Consider the following 22,518-nt stretch of genomic DNA (forward strand, 5'->3'; position numbering starts at 1 on the left):
GTCAATTCCTTTATTTAAATAAGGTTTAACTCGAGTATTATTTACCTTAAAAGTACCGTAATGCGAATGGGTTGCCTCGACTGTTCTGTATGGAAAGACGTTGAATACCGTAAAAAGAGTCGCTTCATTTACGTTGAGCTCTATAGTGATAATTCGAGGGTCTTTTTTATCTAACCAGGCTTGGTCCTCAACCTTGAATTGATTGGTTCTCTCGTTAAACTCGACATGGTGTTGCTTCTACTCCTCCTTGCCATAAGTCTGCCATTCGTCTAGTTCATCTATCTGTAGCATTCATCTTTCATGGATGGTTCTATAATTAGTGCATGAACTAGAACATGGCTCATTTATGCTTCTCGAAAGTGTTTCTTGCAAAGGGGGTTGGACCACATGATTAGTATGATTAACTAGATTTATAAGGTCATCTTTATTACTTGATATCTCAATCGAATCACAAGCCTGAAGAGTAACCATTTCGTCACCTGCACGAAGTGTGAGTTCACCTGTACCAACATTAATAATAGTCCTAGCAATCGCTAAAAAGGGTCGCCCTAAGATTAAAGGAACGTCACCATCCTCGTCCATGTCTAAAATAACAAAATCTACTGGAATATGAATTTATCAATTTTTACTAGTACATTTTCAATGATACCCCTAGGATATCTAATAGTTTTATCCGCTAGTTGAATATTCATCCTAGTTTGTTTGGGTTTACCAAGACCTAGTTGCTTAAACATTTTATAGGGCATGACGTTAATCCTTGCCACTGATTCAGCCAAAACATTATTACAACTAAACTACCAATTAAACAAGGAACAGTAAAACTCCTTGGATCTTTTAACTTGTTGGGTAGTTTATTTTGTAGAATTGCTAAGCAAACTACATTTAATTCCACATGCGACTAACTTCCGTTTGTTTGCTAGAAGTTCCTTTAAAAATTTCACTGAATTGGGCATCTATGAAAGAGCTTCAATAAACGGTAAGTTAATATGTAATTTTTTTAAGAAGGTTAAGAAATTTACCGAATTGTTTATCTATGCGGTCTTTCTTTGTCGCTTTAGGGTATGGCATGCGAGGTGTATATTCTCTACTTACCGATTTTGTTTATTGTAGCTTTCATCCACCTTATATTTACTTACCACGCTTTCTTACCTTGGTTTTGGGTTAGAATCAACTAACCCATCGTCATTTCTAACAGTAATAGCATGGAGTTGCTCTCTTGGGTTAGTCTCGGTGTTGCTAGGCAGTCCACCTTGTGGTATTTCAGAGATCATCTTAGCAAGCTGACCTATTTGGTTCTCGAGCCCTTGAATTGAAGCTTGCTAATTTTTAAGCGTTATTTCAGTGTTTTGGAAACATATTTCTGACACCGAGATGAATTTCGTTAGCATCTCCTCAAGATCCGGCTTCTTTTCCTGCTGGTAAGGTGGTTGAAAGCCTGGAGGAGGTTGTGGTCTTTGATTGCCTTGACCACCACAAGAGAAATTGGGATGGTTCCTCCAACCTGGATTGTAAGTATTACTATAAGGGTTATTCTGAGGTCTAGAATTGTTACCCATATAGTTGACTTGTTCATTCGTATTGCTAGGGTCGTTGGCTAGGCATTCTGGATTGTTCATTCCTCCTCCACTTGTGTCACACTACATCACCAGATATACCTACGTGGAGACACATAAACCATTAATCTTTTTATTTAAGAGCTCTACCTGGTTTGATAACATGGTGACCGTGTCGAGGTTGAAAACACCAGCAACTTTTGTCGGCTTTGTCCTCATGACTTGCCATTGATAATTATTCAGTGACATCTCTTCAATAAACTCATAAGCCTCCTCAGGTGTTTTGTTATTTAGGGTCCCGCCGGTGGCACGTCGATTAATTGCCTAATTGAGTGGTTCAAACCGTTGTAAAAAGTTTGAACCTGTAGCCATAAATGTAACCCATGGTAAGGGAACCTTCTCAATAAGTCCTTATACCTCTCCCATGCATCATAAAGAGTTTCTAAATCTATTTGTAAAAAAGAAGAGATATCATTCCTCAACTTTTCCGTTTTAGCCGGCGAAAAATATTTTAGTAAAAACTTTTCGGTCATTTATTCCCAAGTAGTGATGGAACCTCGTGGTAACGAGTTCAACCACTGTTTAGCTTTGTTCCTCAATGAAAAGGGAAATAACCAAAGGCGAATAGCATCATCAAAAACACTATTTATTTTGAAAGTAGCATAGAACTCTAAGAAGTTGGCCAAATGAGTATTCGGGTATTCTTCCTGCAAACCATCAAACTGAACAAACTATTGAATCATTTGTATAGTGTTAAGTTTCAATTCAAAATTATTTGTAGCAATTGCATGTCTAACAATACTCGATTTAGCCCCATCTAAATTAGAATTAGCATAGTCGTACATAGTACAAGGAGCAGGAATCTAATTTATAGGATTTGCAGCAACCACAGGAGGTAGTGGATTATTCTGATTTTCAGCCATCTCCTCGGTAGTATTGGTATCGTCCTCGTGCTCTTCCTCTATATACTGTAGACTTCGCCTTATTTCTCTACGATTTCTACAAGTTGTGCTTTCAATTTCACTGTAAAAAAGTAGAGGTCCTGACGGATTTCTTCTAGTCATAAACTAAAGAAACCTGCCAGAAGCAAATAGAAGATAAGTTAGTAAATTATGATAAAAATAAAAATAAATTGCAATAAAAAATGGCTAAAGTAATAAAAATCTAATTTTCCTAATATTTTAGTCCTCAGTAACTACACCAAAAACTTGATGATCGTTTTATGGTTCACTAAACTAGACTACGATCACGACAAAGGCAAGCGCACCTATCGAATGGTAGTATAGCTATGGTGAGTCCAGAATATCGTATCCACAATGATTAAAAGTACTAATATTAACTAGAGGTGTGCATGGGCTGAGCCGGGCCGAGCTCATAGATAATTCTAGCCTCGTTTTCAAGGCTCGGGTTCGGCCCAAAATAGGGGACTATAAATTTATCCAAGCCCGACCCAAAAAATTGGTAGACCCAAGCCCGACCTGGCCATATTAAATTTTTTTTCTTTTTTATTAAATAGAAAATTTTAAAATATAATAAATCAAATACATTTAAAAACATAAAAATAAATATTAAAATAAAAAACAAATAAAAAATGAGACTAAAACAATTATTAAAATAATACATAAATTGAAAATATAATAAAAAGTAGTTATATTAAAATTGAAACAAATTAGAACTAAAATAATAACCAAATTAATAACAAAACAAAAGTTTTACAATATCAAAATAATATTCAAAACGACAACAGATAACATAATAAATAGATGCAAAAGAACAATAAAACACGACAAAAAGTAGCAGCAAAACAGCACCAAAACAACATCAAAACAACACCAAACAACAACAAAAGAACACAAAAAACAACATCACCAACAACACCAAAAACCTGCAAAATATAATCAACCAACCAAAATATCTATACATTAACCAATCAACATATTTAATTTTATAACAAAATATAAATTGTAAACTAAATTAAATTGTCAACAATTAGAAAGGAAGGTAACCTAAAAAGTAATCGAAGAAACATCATCCTCATTGTCCTTATCGTCCTCATCATTCTTGCAACCAATTTCTAACATGAAATAAGAATAAATAATTAGATAATCAAATTGATAAAAGAAATAATATAAAATTACAACAATAAAACGAGAATAATAATTACCTGTTGAAAATCCCTTAGCTCGCATCCAATCATCCAAGCAAACAACGGCTTGAACCGTTTTGGCTTAAGTGAATTCCTCAAAGGTGCGATAACTTTCTTCCCCATACTAAAAGCTGATTCAGAAGCTACAATTGATATTGGAATTGCCAATATGAAAGCTCATTATATCGAACTGAACTTTTGCTCCAATAATCCAAAACATCTATTTGACTATTCAACTCAAGCTCCGGTTCTTCCAAATAAATACCCAAATGTGACTTTTGACTCCTAGTGCTAGATTCATTTAAATACCGTTTATAATCATCACTCTCATCAAAATCTCCCTCTAAAATCAACACTATTAACATTGTGTTCATCCAAACTAGAATCAACAGGATTTTTATCCGAAACATTAGAACTCCCAGCGAAAGAGGAAGGCATGGATTTGGATTTCTCAACATACTTGTCAAACAAGAGTATAAGATTGCTAAGAATGGTTTCAACAAAATTTGAAGCATGAATACCATAGATTGTAGTAAAGCAATACTGCACATAATTGAACTTGTAATGAGGATCTAAAATTGCAACACATGACAATATCAACGAATACTGAACCGAATATTTATTAAATTTCTCTTGCATTTGCTTAACCATTGGAGTTAAAAATGAATAAGGACCTTTAACTGTATCAAGCAAGACATTGTGAACCTTCCAAACCCCTCTAAAATAAAGATTAGCCGTTGGATAATTAGAACCAGAAAAAACACAAGTCACATCATAAAAGACTTTCAAAAATTTGCAAAGAATAGCAACATTTCTCCACTCCTCGTTAGAAAGTGCAAATATTTGATAATCTTTATCCCGTTGGCCCCAATAATCTAGCACATATTTATAGTAAAGAGAAGATTCAAGCATCAAATAAGTAGAATTCCATCTCACACAGACATCTTGACGCAACTTTTTGGTCACATTCAAATGAAAACTTTTGTCGGCCACATCATAAAGTCATTTCCTACGAATTCCTGACTTTTTTATGTACTTAATTCTATTTCGAATCTTACCAACAACATCATCAGCAAGTTCCAAACCAGATTTAACTATAAGATTCAATAAATGTGCACAACATCTAACTTGAAAAAAAGCACCAGCACACAAAATAGTTCGGTTTGCACGAAAATGATTTTTAAGACAAGAAACCATAACATCATTATAAGAAGCATTATCCAAAGTGATGCTAAAAATTTTCTTGTCTATACTCCATTGAGATAAACATAAAACAAGTTCATCCACTATGTTCAAACCATCATACGGAGGAAATAAAGCTCTAAACCTTATGATTATTTTTTGTAGCTTCCAATTTTTGTCAACCTAATGAGCAGTAATGCAAATATATTCATCATTAGTATGCTCCGAGTTCCAATTATCGAAAGTTAGACAAATTAAACCAGGTGCTTTAGCCAACTCTTCTTTAACACGATCTCTCTCTTTTGCATAATACATTAGGACATCTCTAGTAGCTGTATATCTACTTATATTCTTAAAATTAGGAATAGCAATACTCACAATGTATCTAAATCACGGTTCTTCAACTGTCCTAAATGAATGCTTGCCACACACAAGAAAAGTAGAAACAGCTTTATGACACTCATCAGTATCAAACTTGTAGTTTTTTATAAATGGAACACTTCCTACTGATAGTTGAGTGGCTATGGTGTATTGACTGATGTCCTTATTAACTTTTTTCAAATAGCTATTTAGATGATGTTTTAAATGAGAGATTCCACTAGAAGATTTAGCAGATAAGATAGTCTTACAGTGAGTACATTGTGCCTTCAATTCATTTTTGTTCTCGCATTCAAGCTTTGTCATTTCATCCCACACCTTTGAAGTGGTAGACTTTTGACGTTTGGCAGCATTTTCATACTCATTAAACCCATCATCCACATGTATAGGACTGTTTGAACTAGCCATAGTCATAAAAACTTAAGTCCTGAAATCCAAATAAACCAAAAGATTATTAATTCTCATACTAAAAATATCTAATAATTATGATACAATTTATAATTGAGACCAAATGGCTTCATCTTATTTAAATATCTACTACAAGCCTAACAAAATCAATTATAGTTTTGGCAATAATTAAATAGTCATTGAAACCCCAACCAATCAATTCAGTCCAACCAAAAAACAGATAAAGTTAATTCCGATCATGACATATAGATTGCATTGATGTTTGGCTTCAAAACAATACGAATTGCCTACTTCGCAGAACGAGTATTTTGAGTAGTACCATCAATGCACCAAGCTTAGCTCCACAAGATCCAATCAGTAATGGTGGTAATAAAGATTATATGGTGATTGAATTAGGTGATAATAATAACCATAGTTCAAGCGATGAGTCAATTAGTGGTTCACAAATGGAGCTCAAGGATGTGGAGAAACGAGGAAGTTGCATAAAGGGACAAGCATATTTAATTTAATTTAATTTTATTAGAATTGAAAAATTAGTTTATTTATTTTAATTTATTAGAAATTATTTCCTACATATTTTATTGTTTGACTTTTGCTTATTCATTACATATAATTTGCTGAGTGATTAATTTTTAGATTAGTAATTTAATGGCAATGTTTAATGATTTAAAAAACACAATAAAGAATGGAATTCAAAAATAGAAAAAGAAAATGATGATTTTATTTGGATTTGTTTCTGGGGTTTATAAATTATAATGACTTGTCATATGGAGCTGGTCCATTATGTTCTCAAATGACTCAAAGCCATGATTATGGACATCATTACTTATTGCTTAAACAAGTAGTTGATTAAAGATTATGTAATTATTATCTAAAAACACTCTTCATTAATTATAGTTTTATGTTCTCTGAAAAATATAAATATTCTTAATTAGATATAATATTTTGAATTATCTTGAAGATAACCCAATGTTGTCCAATGAAACCCAATATATGTCATGATCCTCTTGGAAATTAATGTTAAACCAGAAGTGTTTGTTTTAAAGACATCAAATAAAAGATGAAAAAAAAATTACATAAAGAGAAAAAGAGAAAGGGGGCCAAAGAAGAGACATTGGTGGCAATTGGCAAATATAAGAATACTAACCAAGTCCCATGTTTGCCTACCTTTGTGCGTGTCCAGTGACTTGAATAGTTGCAATAGCTTATGCATATATATTGTTGCTTTTACTTACCATTATTCTGTTCTTACTTTACTCCAACATTATGTAGTGGAAAACAACTTTTCCAAATTTAGATAAGACCTATTTTCTATTCATTATTTCTTTCCTTTGATCTATTTTCCTTCAGTATTTTCACCAAAATAATTATAGTAAGAAACATGGCAGCAATGAAGAAGAAGAAGAAGAAGCTTACCATGAAGAAGACAGCAAATGAATAAGCTGAAAGACAATTGGATCGGCTATCGAGACTGCAAATGAAGAAGCTGAGCTGAGCTGAGCGGAGTTTAAGGTAGTTGGAGGTGGCCGATGGACAACTGGATCGGTGGATCGGTGGAGGTGGTGGTGAGCTAGGGATTTGGGTTTTGGAAATGAGAATAAGGGGAGGAAGGCAGTAGCAGCAACTAAATGAAAGTGAATAACAAAAAGAGTAAAGTTACTTAAAGTTAAAAATAAAAAAAGGATTAAAATAATAATAATTTAATATTAAAATCGCGCAGGGCCCGGGCCAAAAAATGTTACCTGAGGCTCGACCCGCTTTCTAAGTGGGTCTCATTTTTTTGTCCAAGCCAATTTTTTGGGCCTATATTTTTACCCAAACCCTCCATTTTTGGGCGGGCCTTCGGGCTCCGACCCATGCACACCTCTAGTATTAGCTATCTTTCTATTATTTAGATTAGAATAGAAGGGATTTTGTTTTAATCTAAATTTAACTAAACTAATTAACTAATAAACACGATAGAGAGTGAAAAAAATAATCGAATAAACCAATAATAAAGACAATACCCAAGGAAGAATCCACCTAGACTTCACTTATTATTCTGACTCTGAATCAAACGATTTATTCACTTGTCTCGATCCGTAGAAATCCTTAAATTATATTAATATCTCTTTCGAGACTAAAAACAACTAACTCTAGGTTGATTAATTGAAATCTCTTTCCAATTAAAACCCCTATTGTCGCATTAACTCGATTTATGGATTCCCTTATTAGATTTGACTCTAATCCGGCAGATTTATGTCGCCCTATTTCTATGGTTGCATGCAACTCCACTTAATTATGGTAGATCTACTCTTAAACATGGACTTTTGCTCCTTTGAATAAGCACATCAACTTGAATTAATATCCTGAAAATATTAGATCAAGAATTAAGAACACATAATTAAGAACAAGAACAAGTATTTATCATTAAATTCAGAACATTAAACAATAAGATTCGTCATAAGTTTCATCTTCCCTAGGTATTTAGGGAGTTTAGTTCATAATGTGAAAGGAAAACATCTCAAATTTAGAAAAACAACAAGACATAAAAAAACCCAAATCAACTTCGAGAGAAATTTGAATAGAGATCTTCAATCTTGAGGTGGATTTGCTTCTGAGATGATTCCAACGGCTTTCTTTGAGTAATTTCTGCTTTCTGCTCTGTGTGTTCTCTTAGGTCCTCTTCTAGTATGTATTTATAGACTTGAGACTACTCAAAAACCCTAAAAATGGTCTTTTTCCACGTATTTGGGAAACCTGAAGCGATATCGACACTAGCTACCACATGGGCGTGTGGCCAGCCCCTGTGGAATTTGTCTTGGCATGTGGGTCTTTCAATCAGCCCGTTTTGTCCATTTTTGTCCCGTTTTCTGCTCCTTTTGTTCCCCTATGCTCTCCTGAATATAAAACATGAAATTAAAGGATTAAGAACATCTAATTCACTAAATTATATGATAAATCATCCAAAAGTATGTTAAGTATGGGATTAAAATGTGTTAACTTTATGGTTTATCATAACCTCCCCACACTTAAGATGTACATTGTGCTCAATGTACAAACCAAAATAATCACAGTAAAAATATAATATTATACGAGAGAGAGAGAATTGAAACTGCCCTGAATATTGGATGAAATTTTCAGCATAGTGAAAAGCGAAATTGTACCCAAATCTAAATGTAACTCATGATTCCGAGCAAACTAATAAGAAAATAGACACAAATAATAAAGAAGATTAAGGGGTTATAACTCGATTAGAAACAACCATGTAATTTTCAAAAGATAATAATAAAAATATGTCGAAGAAAATTAAAAAAAAATAAAGCAACTAAAACAAAATTAAAAAGAAACATAAAAAAATAAAACAACAATAGTAATAATAAACTCAATGATACCAATTGTAATAATAATAGTAAAAAAATACAAAAAAATAGAAAAAGAAAAAAATTAAAATTAATTTAGAATATAAGTATAAGAATAATAAATAAAATAAAAAGTTTAATACAATAAAAAATAAAAAAATATAATAAATAATAAATAAAATAAAATAAAAATAGGGTGATTAACCTAGTTTTCACATGGCTATGCACACCAATGTGTCCAGACCGTGTGGGTCACATGGCCATGTCGCTAGGCCGTGTGTATTTTCCTTCGCTTCTCTTACGCCCATGTGGCCAGGCCGTGTGGGTCACATGGCCATGTCGCCAGGCCGTGTAACTCACTGTCAATTACCTTATTTCACACACGGCCTGTGACACGCCCATGTGTCCAGGCCGTGTGCTCCACACACCCGTGTGTCCAGGCCATGTGGGTCAAAAACACACTTTTTTTTGGATTTTGAAAATTAATTAATTTTAAAAAAATATCTTAAAATAAAGTTAAGAAAATTAGCAGTGTTAACACTCGGGTTGCCTCCCGAGAAGCGCTTATTTAAAGTCTAAGCTCGACTTACCTCGTATTCGCACGGTCATGGTGGTTCGCAGAGTTGAAACTCCTCTTTTTTGCTGTCAAATCTATTAATAAAATAAGGTTTGAGTCGAGTAATATTTACCTTTAAAGTGTTGAATTCAGAATGTATTACCTCGACTGTACCGTATATAAAGACATTGAGTACCGTAAAAGGAATTGCTCCATTTGCGTTAAGCTTTGAAGTGGCAATTCGAGGGTTGGTTTCATCTAACAGTACCCGATCCCCAGCCTTGAGGTGGGTTTTTTCCATCTTTAAGCTCTTCAAGGAGTCGCTTTGGCTTTGCATCGTGTATTTTTGGTTTCTCCTTGACATGTGACAGCCATTCATCTAGTTCATCGATTTGCAACATTTGTTCTTCATGTTTCATTCTATTTTTGTCGCATAAGCTAGAACGTGACTCTATTATGTTTTTCCGAGGAATTTTCTCCAAAGAAGGTTGAGACACAATGTTACTCATATTAACAGAACTCATAATATCATCTTGATCAATAGATATCTTAACAAAATCACGAGCTTGGAGTTTTATTATTTCATCGCCTACACGAAGTATTGATTCTCCTGTACCAATATCAATAATAGTTTTGGCAGTTGATAAAAAGGGTCGTCCTAAAATTAAAGGCACATCATTATCCTCATCCATGTCTAAAACAACAAAATCAACTAGGAATATGAATTTATCAATTTTAACAAGAAAGTCTTCAACAATACCCCTAAGAAATCAAATGGTTCTATCTGCAAATTGAATGCTCATCTTAGTTTGTTTAGGTTTCCCAAGACCTAGTTGTTTAAACATTTTATAGAACATAACGTTAATACTTTCCCCTAAATTAGCTAAAGCATTATCAACATTTAAACTACCAATTAAACAAGGAATAGTAAAACTCATTGAATCTTTCAATTTGTTGGGTAGTTTGTTTTTAAAAATGGCTGAGCACATTGCATTTAGCTCCACGTGCAACGAATCATCTAACTTCCGCTTATTTGCTAAAAGCTCCTTTAAAAATTTAACGGAATTTGGTATCTGTGAAAGAGCTTCAATAAACGGTAAGTTAATATGTAATTTTTTAAAAGTTTAAGGAATTTACCGAATTATTCGTTTGTGTGGTCTTTCCTTGTCGCGTTGGGATATGGCATACGCGGTATATAATTTTTATTGACCAATTTTTGCTTATCTTGACTTACCTCAATCTTTCCTTGACTTACCACATTTTCTTGCCTTAGTTCTGGTTCCAGTTCATCTAACCTTTCTTCATTTTGAATAGTAATCGCATGAAGCTGCTCCCTTGGGTTAGTTTCGGTGTTGCTTAGCAAGCTACCTTGTGGTTATTCTGAAATCATCTTTGCTAGCTGACCTATTTGATTCTTGAGCCCTTGAATCGATGCTTGTTGATTTTTAAGTGCCGTCTCGGTGTTTTGGAAGCGAGTTTCTGACATTGAAATAAACTTCGTCAACATCTCCTCAAGGCTCGGCTTCTTTTCCTGCTGATAAGGTGGTTGAAAGCCTAAAGGGGTTGTGGTCTTTGATTTCCTTGACCACCCCAAGAGAAGTTGGAATGGTTCCTCCAACCTGTATTCTAAGTGTTGCTATAGGGATTATTCTGAGGTCTAGAATTATTACCCATATAGTTTATTTGTTCATCTTCTGTGCTAAGGTTGTAGGTTCAATTTTCTGGATGGTTCCCTCCTCCATTTGCATCACATTGCATCACCAAATATACCTGCGTAAAACCATATAAACCATCAATGTTTTTATTCAAGAGTATTACCTAGTTGGATAACATGATGACTGCATCAACGTTAAAAACACCGGCTACTTTCATCGGCTTTATCTTCATAACTTGCAACTGATAATTATTCAGTGACATCTCTTCTATAAACTCGTAAGCCTCCTCATGTGTTTTATTATTCAAAGTGCCACCGGCGGATGCATCGATCAACTACCTAGTTGAGGGGTTCAAACCGTTGTAAAAAGTTTGAACCTGTAGCCATAGAGGTCTCCCATGGTGAGGGCACCTTCTTAATAAGTCCTTATACCTCTCTCATGCATCATATAAAGTCTCAAGATCCATATATACAAAGGAAGAGACATCATTCCTCAATTTGTCCATCTTGGCCGGTAGAAAATACTTCAGCAAAAGCTTCTCAGTCATTTGATCCCAAGTAGTGATAGAGCCTTGTGGTAGGGAGTTCAACCACTACTTAGTCTTATTTCTTAATGAGAAAGGAAACAACCGAAGACGAATGGCATCATAAAAAACGCCATTAATTTTAAAAGTATCACAGAATTCTAAGAAATTAGCCAAATGAGTATTTGGGTCTTCGTCCTACAAACCATCAAACTGAACAAACAGTTGAATCATTTGAATAGTGTTAGGTTTCAGTTCAAAATTATTTGTAGCAACAACAGGTCTAACAATACTCGATTCAGCCCCAGTTAAGTTGGGCTTAGCACAATTGTACATAGTACGAGGAGTAGGATTTGGATTTACAGGATTTACATCAACCACAGAAGGTAACTGATTATTTTGATTTTCTGCCATCTCCTTAGTAATAACATCCTCTTACTCTTATATTGTACTCTGTCGACTCTGCCTCGGTTCTCTACGATTTCTGTGAGCTATGTATTCGATCTCACTATCGAATACTAGAGGTCCTGACGGGTTTCTTCTAGTCATAAACTAAAGGAACCTGCCAGAAGCAAATAAAAGAAAAGTTAATAAATTAATAATAAAAAAAATAAATTGCAAAAAAAATGAAAATGGCTAAATTAATGAAAATCAAGCATTTCTAATATTTTAGTCCCCGGCAACAGTGCCAAAAACTTGATGACATCACGAACCAACTAAAATACGACAAAGGCAAGTGCACCTATCGAATGGTAGTATAGTTACGGTGAGTCGGGAATATCGTATCCACGAGGACTAAAAGTACTAGTAATTACTATCTTTTTTTATTATCTAGCCTTTAAATTGAAGGAATTGTTTTAAAATCTAAAATTAAATTAAACAATTACTAAGCGGCAGAGAGCGAATTGAGAAAATAATCGAAAAAAACTTATGAGAGAGACAATACCCAGGAAAGAATCCGCCTAGACTTCACTTATTATTCTAAATCTGAATTAAATGATTTATTCATTTGACTTGATCCATAAAAATCCCTAAATTATAGTAATATCTCTTTCAAGAGTAAAAATAACTGACTCTAGGTTGATTAATTGAAATCTCTTTCTAATTAAAACCCCTATAGTCACATTAACTCGATCTATGGATTCCCCTATTAGATTTGACTCTAATCCGATAGATTTATGTCGTCCTATTTCTAAGATTCATGCAACTCCACTCAATTATGCCAGATCTACTCTTAAATGGGGACTTTTGCTCCACTGAATAAGCATATCAATCATGAATTAATATCCTGAAAACATTAAACATGAAGGTAAATAAATATAATTGAGATCAAGAACAAATATTTATCATGAAATTCAGAAAAATCAAACAATAAGATCTGCCATAGGTTTCATCTTCCCTAGGTATTTAAGGAATTTAGTTCATACTTAGAAAGAAAAACATCTCAAAAATAGGAAAAGAACAAAACATAAAGAAACCCAAAAACTTCTAAAGAAATTGAATGGAGATCTTCAGTCTTGAAGGAGATCCTGCTTCTGAGTTGAGTCCATGGCATTTTTCAAGTAATTTTTGCGTTCTACTCTATGCCCCATTTAGGTCCTCTTCTAGTGTGTATTTATAGATTTTAGAATACTCTGAAACCTTAAAAATTAGGTTTTTCCACGTAATAGGGAAGCAGGGTGCGAAATCGACAAGGACTGGCACATGGGCGTGTGGCCAGCCCGTGTGGAAATGCCCAGGCCGTGTGGATCCTGGAAATAGCTCTTTTTGCCTATTTTGGCTCGTTTTTCGCTCCTTTCGCTCCCCTATGCTCACCTAAGTATAGAAACATGAATTTAAAAGATTAGGAGCATCAAATTCACTAATTCATATAATAAATCATCCAAAAACGCATCAAGAATGGGATTAAAAACATGTTAATTTTATGGCTTATCAAATATTAACATAATCACTTTAATATTAAATTAATAAAATACTATTAAGGTAAGTATTAAATTAAATTTAATATTAAACTATTGAAATAATTTTATTTTTAGGATAATTAATTTGAAATCAAATTCTCTGGTAAAGTCCCAATAGGATTGTAATTCTTTCACTGCTTAACCACCGACGACTAACTGCCGCCGGCCACCAGGATGTCGTTGTCATAGCCACCGAGCCAGTTTGACTGCTGCCAGTTCGATCCAAGTCAATGACAACTTGACTGGTCCGGTCTAGCCACCAGTTGGACCGCCCGCCCAGTTTTACATATCGGGCCCGAGCCCGGTTTGACCAATTTTTGGGTCTTGGTTTTGGTTTTGGGCTCCCGTGCTCAATTTACTATCTCAAGTCCAATTTTTAAGTTCAATTACCTATTAGGCCAATTGTCTGACTTGAAAATTAACTTCTAAAAGTATCATATTAATTTTAATTGATTTGATTAATTTAATTTTACTTGATCAAAATTAATTTTTCCAAAAATTACTTAGATTTTCCAAATTAATTTTTCAAGAAAATTCTTTAATCAAATTCTCTAGTTGAACAATTCTCACGACCACCTAATTCAATTCAACATCGAATAAATTGACTCAATTAAATTATTCCCAAAGTCGTAGAATTTTCTTCTAATTCAAATGCAGTCCGATCGAGTTTTTGTTGAGCTAGTGCAAAGACCAATCGGACATATACAATTAGGTTCTAGTGATTGCAATTAAGTCCAGAAGCATCATTCCAATAATTCACAATTACTTAATTATGGAGTCAGTCCACAAGAAGTACCATGATTGAAAACTCCTTATTGTATACTCTTTATAAAGCAATTCATCCAATTGCTTTGTATTGCTTTGTCTAATAACCTTGTCATGTGTGTGTTAACCTCATATGATATCATTTATTCATTTGAGTTAAATTCATTCACTCAATACAATCCAAATTTATCTTATTGTCACTATTGTGTTTTCTTAATGATTAATATGATTACTGTCAACAAATGAATGTGATAAATTGCTTGTTCGAGAACAAGTAACCCGTGGCCACGTTCCATATTTATCAATCCACACAATGTCAATAAGAGGATATCATTAACTCTTTAATTGAACTATGAATTCAACTATTGCTAGTAAAGTCATGTCATACACAAGTCATGTACCTAACATACCGGCTATGGGCTCTATCATCTTTAAAGCATAAGCCTCTACTTATATCAAAGCACATGAGTTGCATACGCATAGTCAGTAACTAACTCAGGATTTAGGTAAATTACATCATGAACGTCACAAGTGAATTAATTCACAAATGGATTCAGAATTAATTTATCTTGGGTCCAGTCCAATGTATCATTCTACCAATGAATACATCTATATCTCTACTCGTGGAATCAACTGCTTCGATAGCCAAGACTAATCATATCCCCAATTGGAACTGTAGGCGACATAATAATCCTTCTCAATATTTCAATAAAATGCTCAATTTGATTCTTTTACTGAATTACAGACGCATTTAGATTATCTACTGAAATAACTTATCTAAATATTGAGTATATATTTACAAAATAAACTATAGATTTTGTATTACAAATCCAAAATGAATCGTAATTACAATTTCATAACTACACGTAAGTCTTATTATACAATTAATCATAAATAAAAATGACACTACTTCAATAAACAATCAACAAAATTATTGTGCATCATAATTACGTTGAAATCATTCCAATTTACAATGTACACAATATTAAATTAAAATACATTTCCAGTTTATAAATTCGTAAATCAACAATATACAAACATTATAATACAGAATGCTGGAATCTACATTCGATACTTGAAGAAAAATAGGGTGTATATACAAACATTACAATACAGAATGTTGGAACCTACATTCGATGCTTAAGAAAAATAGGGTGCGTAAGTGGTGATTTAATATTGGTAGCGACAATGGGCATTTCGGATAATATTGTGATGAGTAACAGAAAAATAAAACACACCATATTTATTTATACAGTTTGATTTCTCTATTTCTATAGAGCTTAATTTAATGAAATGAATGCACTATTTTTTTAGCTCAATACTCATGTGAATATTTTCAATATTAAAACTTTAATAAGCAAAAAAAAATAAAAATAAAGAGTAATATTTTTAAAATTAAAACCAAATTGGACCTTCCGTTAACGGAAGCTTGAACTCTGAAAAGAGCATCCAAGGCAAAAGCCCATTAAGCGCCGTAAAACCACACCCTCATTCACTGCCTCTTAAATTTCTCCAAATTGGAGTAAACATGCAATCAATTTTTGTAATATGAATTTAGGTCTGAATCTCCAAACATATAAACTTTATAACGAGGGATACATATCATATTAGTTTTACAGATATGATTTACATATTTAAACGATTCAATTATTGAATTTATTAATATAATTGTATTTGTCTTGTAAGTAAATTTTCGAACTGATCTGATATCTCTATTATATCGATTTAAAATACTCTATATGTTAATATATATTCAACGATTAATTTTTTTATAAAAAACAAATAGTTAGAAATTTTAATTTTATATTAAATTAGACATACATGTTCTATATAAATAAACCATAAAATATAACAGTTAAATTATTAAAATATTAATCATATAAATAGTTATGTGCAAATCATCCTTAGGTGATTCTTATAGACAATCTGTATCAAGTGGCAAAAAACGAGTGACCCTCATTCGGGTGGTGTGAGGTATGCAAATGATGAGAGGTATGCGGGTGGCAGGTTATTGACCAACCGAGTGATCACTACAAATGGTACAAGATAGAAGACCATCCATGGATGCCTTCTAAATTGCTTCTCATATTGGCAAGTTAAGGCAAAAATATAATAAATTTTTTAAAAACATGATAACTAAAAATTTCAATTTATTAATCTTAAAACTTTCGCTAGCTAATGTGCAAGACCAAGACATCATTTAATACAACGAGGTTGCAGTTTGTGGACAAGGAAAGATATTGCAAATTAATGAGGAGAGGCAAATCAGAATATTAATTAGATGCCATCTCATGGATGAACTGAATTAAGTTTAGGTTTATAAAAAAAAATTTATTAAGTTTGGGCATATAATTTGTTTGAGCAACTATACAAAAAATTAGAATATTGGAGATGCTTTGTTTTTCTTCTTATTTTTATTCCTTTGTCTTGTGGTCCTTTCCACATCCTTACTTGTTTTTAACGCTTATAACTTCTGATGGCATTTTTTTTAGCCTGATTAAGAGACAAATACTAATTTATGTTGCTGTTCTAACATATGATTAATTTAAAAAATTATAGAGTTCAAATAACACATCACCTAAGTCTGTATGGAATTATATATATTTATTTTATACTATATATATTAAGCTATTGATTGAGTTAGTGGCACAAATTAATTGAGCATCAACTTGTGACACAAATTTAATTGGATAATAATTAAAATATCATTATTTTACAAAATAAAATAAACTATTTTAGGGTGTTTTTGTCCTTTTATATCTTTTATATAAAAAATAAAGAAATAACATGATTTAAATTTAAGCCACTCTAATTTTTTAATCAAAACTACATTTATTTTTATATTAATTTTTTTATAAATATATTTGTTGCATAATTCTGCTTTCCACCCATATATATTTGTAGTTAGATAATTAATTTGAATTTTAAAATCATCATTGTTGAAAGAGTTTTATCTAAATTCACTTCGAATTTTATAATTAAATTATACAGTTTTCTTCTCATAAATCTCATATTTATTGATCTAGTTATTCAAACTTATGACCTCAAAGAGGTATCTTGAGCTCTAACCTCATAAATATTTTGGTACAAATTCAAGGGTTAACCGAATAGATGGAGGGGGAATCAAAATCCATTTTAATTCCAATGAACTTTGGGGAAGAAGATCCTTTTCAATCTCTTAGATTTACCTTTTTAGTGTTTTAATTTAGATTGCTTAATTAATTTCAAAACCCTACTAAACGATTTACCTAGTCCCAAGACCGAAAGAAGAGGCCCCATCATAGGAGAACCCTTAAAACAGTGAGCTTTTACGTGACAATGACAAATATATATCATATGCTCAGAAACTGGGGGAAATAAAGGGAAAGGAAGCTTCTTGGAAACCTCAAATAAAGCCATTGATGGACCCCCAACGTACTTAAATGTCAAACCAAGACATGGTTTGGAACAATGATGACAATAGTTGGAAAAAGGTTGAGTTATGTATGACCCATGCTTTCATGCACGCACCAGGAAGCATCCATCCACCACTGCCATGCAACTTTCCTCCTACCTTTATATTTTTACCATTTTCTCAATAATGTGCTACTATTTTATGAGTAAAGGAAACTACGTTATCACACAAGAACAAATTGAATAATAAGCAAAATAATGTTTAAAAAAAAAGTAATCTTTTGAGGTATTGTGAGATTTTATTTAGAAATTCTTCTCATTTGTTGTTTTGTGATAAAAGTAACTCAAGAAAATTACATTTGAATCTTTACACACATGCTACCACAACTTATTACTTATTGTTAGTGCAACAAGTCACTGATCTTAGCAATTGAGACTTGTTTGCATCTTTTTGACTTGTATTATACGACTATTTTTTTTCAATATTTTATGTAGTGTGAAATATTTAGTAGATAACTGATCGAAAGATGTTACTAAAAAATATCTCATTTGATTGAGGTGAAATTTCAGTTAAATATTAGATATAAACGTATCATATTAGTTTTATTCAAAAACATCAAAAAAATTTTGACAACGTAACTTGAATCCATACCACATTTGAGGTAGTGAATACTTTTAATCATTAGGCAATTACTAATATACAACAAAAAATATTGAGGGTTTTAAAAATAAGTATAAATAAATTTATTTAAAAATAAATATTAATTATAATTGTTAAACATAAATAAATACAAAAGCACTAAAACTCAAAATCTAAAATCTAAAAATCAAAAATGAAAATCCAAAACTTGAAACCCAAAATCCAAAGGTGAAAAAAAATTATATTTAATTATTTAATTATGTTTAAATATTTTTATTTTACACCATTAATGATGTTTCATCTTATTATTAACTAATGGTGTATGAGATTTATTCACTAATAGCGTATCAAATATTAATCCTTAATATTTTAGATTTACTGTCAGCAATATCTTAATTTAGTAGTAAGAGTATTGTGTTATATACTACATAAACTTGGATTCAATCTCTATCAATAGATTACATTTATCACTTTAAACCAGTGACAACATTTCCAGAACATAAATTTCAATACAACATTTTCAGTAGAACTGGAAACAGACCCACCATGTTCTTCAATGAAACATGTTTATGACCAAATTATCAAAAGTCTAAAACCACGACAGAAAATTGAAGGGGAATAAGAAAAGGACAAAAACTTGAACAAGTGCAGCTTCCAAAAGAAACTTCATCCATTGCTAAACCTAGAAAAATCACTGATGGGTCCAATGGGCCTTTATTCGATTACTTCATCTTACGTTGATATATTCAAGGCCTAAAAACGATGAGCCACCTCCATGGCTCCCCTCTAAAATTTCATTACGGGAATAACAATACCATTCGATTTTAATATATACATATTTGTCTTAAAATTTCATTGCTTTGAATCGAATTTTCATTGAAAAATATATTTTATAAAATGTTTTAAATTTCTTTTTTATTAATTTTAAAATAATTAAATTTTATTTATTTATTTAGTGTCAACGAGCACAATTAATGTAACACCTGGATATCCGACCCGATCATCAGATCCGAATTACAGGATGTCACATTCATTGCTAGAGTAATTACAATCAAATTATGAGCAAATTTCACCATTAAATAACTAATTTCAATTAAAACATGTAAGCCTTACTATTGGGGATAAACCCGATTAAGCAACAAACAAGTAAAATAACAAAGAAATTGAAAATACCAAACACAAATATTTTTCGTGAAAAAACTCCTCCGAAAAGGATAAAAAACCACATGCAAAGATAATTTCACTATAACGACAAAAACAAAGAGTAAATAAATAGAGATAAAAACTAAACCCAAAACTCGAAAATAAGAACCTTCAAAACTTAAACACAAAATTCTCTAAAAGCTAATTCGTAAATGTGTAATGGGTTAAATCTTTCTAGGGTAGAAAAGTGTCTATTTATAGGTTAAATTCGTATGTCAAATAATATTAAAATAATCCACACTAATCAGAGTTCGACTGAGACAAATAATCAGAGTTTAACTGGAAGAAGAAAATCGAGAAAATTGCATGACAAGTTGCCATGTCGCAATGTCCCCTATTGTTTTCGTCACGACATCGTTTCTGCTTCTCCTCTATTTTCGTCGTTGTAACGTCACATGGCTCATTGTCATGACGTTGTTCTCTATTTGTGCCTAAAGTTGATTGAAATGCGAAAGATACTCCACAAATCTCCACATTGACTTATATTTCCATAATGTCTTCTTTTTCAAAGCTCACCGTGAGCCTATCTTGAACTATGCAGGATATTAACTAAGTCAAAGTTGTGCTTGAACTTTGAAGTCGGAAGACTTCTAGCCTTCGACTTGTACATTGTCAAACCAAAATTGACTTAGGTTTGATTTCCATGAACGTAATGCCTTATATTTTCAAAATCTGCACTCAAAAAAGAACCTCTCCTATACAAAAAGGTCATATTTTTCCCTCTTATAATCAAGTTGTCACCACTTCAAACAAGTCTGACATAGTATGACTAGCTTTCAAGTTTGTACTATGTTACTTTTCATTTAGTTTATATATGTATATTATTTATAGCAAATAAAGAATTAAATATATTATACTATAATATAAATATTAAAAATATAATAAGTAATACTTTAAAAATAAAAAAATGAATGAGCCTAAACGAGTGTAGATTAACTATTTATAAATATGAACGAGTTTCGATAAAATTTAAAATTCATATTTCGATATAGGTCAGACTTTGACAATTAACAATGTGCATAAACTTGACCAAAATCTGATCTGACTTTAAATTGAAATCAAAATTCAACTAGTGAACCTTGCTCTTTTTCAAAATTTATTTTTCGAATTCAATAATTTTTGCTTAAGTTGCAATAGAAAAATTAAATCAATGAAAACAATGCGTAAAAACTTAACTATTAGACTAACTCAATATTTGATATTTTTATTTTTCTATTCTATAAAAAAATTGATTATGAATTGAGTTATTTTATTTTTATTATAACTATTATTTGTTAATAAAAAATTTAAAAATAAATTAAAATTTGAATGAAGGTTGTTTTCTTATAGAAGTAAAAAAAAAAAAAAAGCAAGGTGATCCGGGTAGAGAATTAAGGAAGTCACTACCGATTATTAAAATTATATAAAGAGCATCCATGGCCGTCGGTTTTTACATTGGCATAAAGATGAAGAGCCTTCCTGAAAATGGGTCTGTGACCTCCTTGCCTTTCTATCATCAACATACTTTTGATAAATATAAGAGGCAAAAAGCACGGAGAGCCAGCAATTTCCTTCACACTATCTTGTCATGGAAAACCCAAGACTACGTTGGAGAAGAGAGATGAGATAATAAAAGCCAAGCCCACAACACACAGACACACCACATACTAGCCACGTTATACCTGTCCCAAGCAATGTTAACACATAACAAATTGTTCCTCATAATTATTTCTTCTACAAAATTTAAGGAAAAATATCTGATACGGCTTTTTAGATTTTACAAATAGATTTAAGATATAGTAAAATATTAAAAAATATATATTAAGATTATAAAAAAAAGATAAATTATAAAAATAGTCACTTTTGTCTGCTTCATATTACATTTTAATCACTTATGTTTAAAATGATACGTTTTAGTCACTTGCATTATCATTTTGTTACGAAATGGTCACTCTACCATTAAGCTCCATTATCTCCTTAACAGTGGTCCTACGTGGCAGTCCAAATGGGTTTTAAATGCCAACTTGGATGTCCTACATGACAATCCAAATTAAATTTATTTAATTAAAAACCTATTTTCATCCTAATAACTAGACATCCAAGTTGGCATTTAAAACCCATTTGGACTGCCATGTAGGACTGTCGCTAGGGAGGTAACGGAGTTTAGCAGTAGAGTGATCACTTCTTAACAAAACAATAACGTAAGTGACTAAAACGTAACATTTCAAAAATAAGTGACTAAAATATAATATGAATCAAACAAAAGTGATTATTTTTATAGTTTATCCAATAAAAAAAGTACACCATAGTGTATAAAATACTAACTCATAAATAAACTTAATAATTTTTATTTTTATTTTTTAGATGATATTTCTAATTTCATATTTTCTAAAAAATTAATTTTAAAATATAAAATATTTTGATGCAAACCAATTTGTAACATATATTTTAAAACATTATTTTTAAAAATATATAGTTAAATTTAATTAATTTTAAATATATATTTCCTATTCTTTCTCTATTTACTCTACACATATATTGATATTGTGTATATAGTTTATTAATTCAAAAATTTTAATTAATTTTACGATCATGATTTGTGGCGAATAGAATATAAAATTTAAATTCAAAATTAGATATTCAATTATAACCTTAAAATAATGTTTATTATTCGCCCGATAATTAAAAGTGCACATTATTATTGTCAAGTTATGTTTATAACAAAATAATTTTTTTTAACAAGCATCAAACCTACATAAAGGTGTGCAAATGACTTTGACTAATTACCTTCCACTCACTAGTTACTAAGTTAGTAATACAAGACAAAAGTCTATT

General features: G+C 31.7%; 1 protein-coding gene and 2 non-coding genes across 6 annotated transcripts; 2 read left to right on the top strand and 1 right to left on the bottom strand.

The window, feature by feature from the left end:
* The first annotated feature begins 1,931 nt into the window (after window positions 1–1,931).
* LOC121211628 (small nucleolar RNA R71) lies at window positions 1,932–2,038 on the top strand. The gene has a single exon (XR_005906847.1). It is a non-coding gene; the product is annotated as a small nucleolar RNA R71 (small nucleolar RNA).
* Window positions 2,039–2,276: 238 nt separating this feature from the next.
* Window positions 2,277–7,329, bottom strand: LOC107916779 (uncharacterized). Of its 4 annotated transcripts, none has more exons than XM_016846150.2 (5): window positions 7,084–7,329; window positions 5,511–5,686; window positions 3,718–3,842; window positions 3,560–3,627; window positions 2,277–2,630 (listed from the first exon to the last, which is right to left on the bottom strand). In XM_016846150.2, exons 2-5 carry the CDS (start codon window positions 5,671–5,673, stop codon window positions 2,621–2,623), a joined length of 366 nt encoding a protein of 121 aa, XP_016701639.1. In that variant the 5' UTR covers window positions 5,674–5,686; window positions 7,084–7,329; the 3' UTR covers window positions 2,277–2,620. The 4 variants fall into 4 exon arrangements, with proteins under 4 accessions (XP_016701639.1, XP_016701636.1, XP_016701640.1 ...); XM_016846147.2 differs by having other exon boundaries at window positions 2,277–2,576; window positions 7,084–7,325; XM_016846151.2 differs by having other exon boundaries at window positions 3,718–3,830; window positions 7,084–7,315.
* Window positions 7,330–11,611: 4,282 nt separating this feature from the next.
* LOC121212103 (small nucleolar RNA R71) lies at window positions 11,612–11,718 on the top strand. The gene has a single exon (XR_005907313.1). It is a non-coding gene; the product is annotated as a small nucleolar RNA R71 (small nucleolar RNA).
* The last annotated feature ends 10,800 nt before the right edge of the window (window positions 11,719–22,518 follow it).

The sequence above is a fragment of the Gossypium hirsutum genome, chromosome A12 (assembly GCF_007990345.1).
Source record: "Gossypium hirsutum isolate 1008001.06 chromosome A12, Gossypium_hirsutum_v2.1, whole genome shotgun sequence".
In the NCBI taxonomy this organism is placed as follows: domain Eukaryota; kingdom Viridiplantae; phylum Streptophyta; class Magnoliopsida; order Malvales; family Malvaceae; genus Gossypium; species Gossypium hirsutum.

What these genes read in the sequence shown, in the direction of transcription:
- LOC107916779 (XM_016846147.2), bottom strand. Translation starts at nt 5,673, where the DNA reads ATGACTATGGCTAGTTCAAACAGTCCTATACATGTGGATGATGGGTTT. An exon ending in GAAGGCACAATGTACTCACT is followed by an intron (nt 3,843 to 5,510) that starts GTAAGACTATCT and finishes TATCAATTGTAG; the next exon opens with CTTCTGAATCAGCTTTTAGT. An exon ending in AGCTAAGGGATTTTCAACAG is followed by an intron (nt 3,628 to 3,717) that starts GTAATTATTATT and finishes ATTTCATGTTAG; the next exon opens with AAATTGGTTGCAAGAATGAT.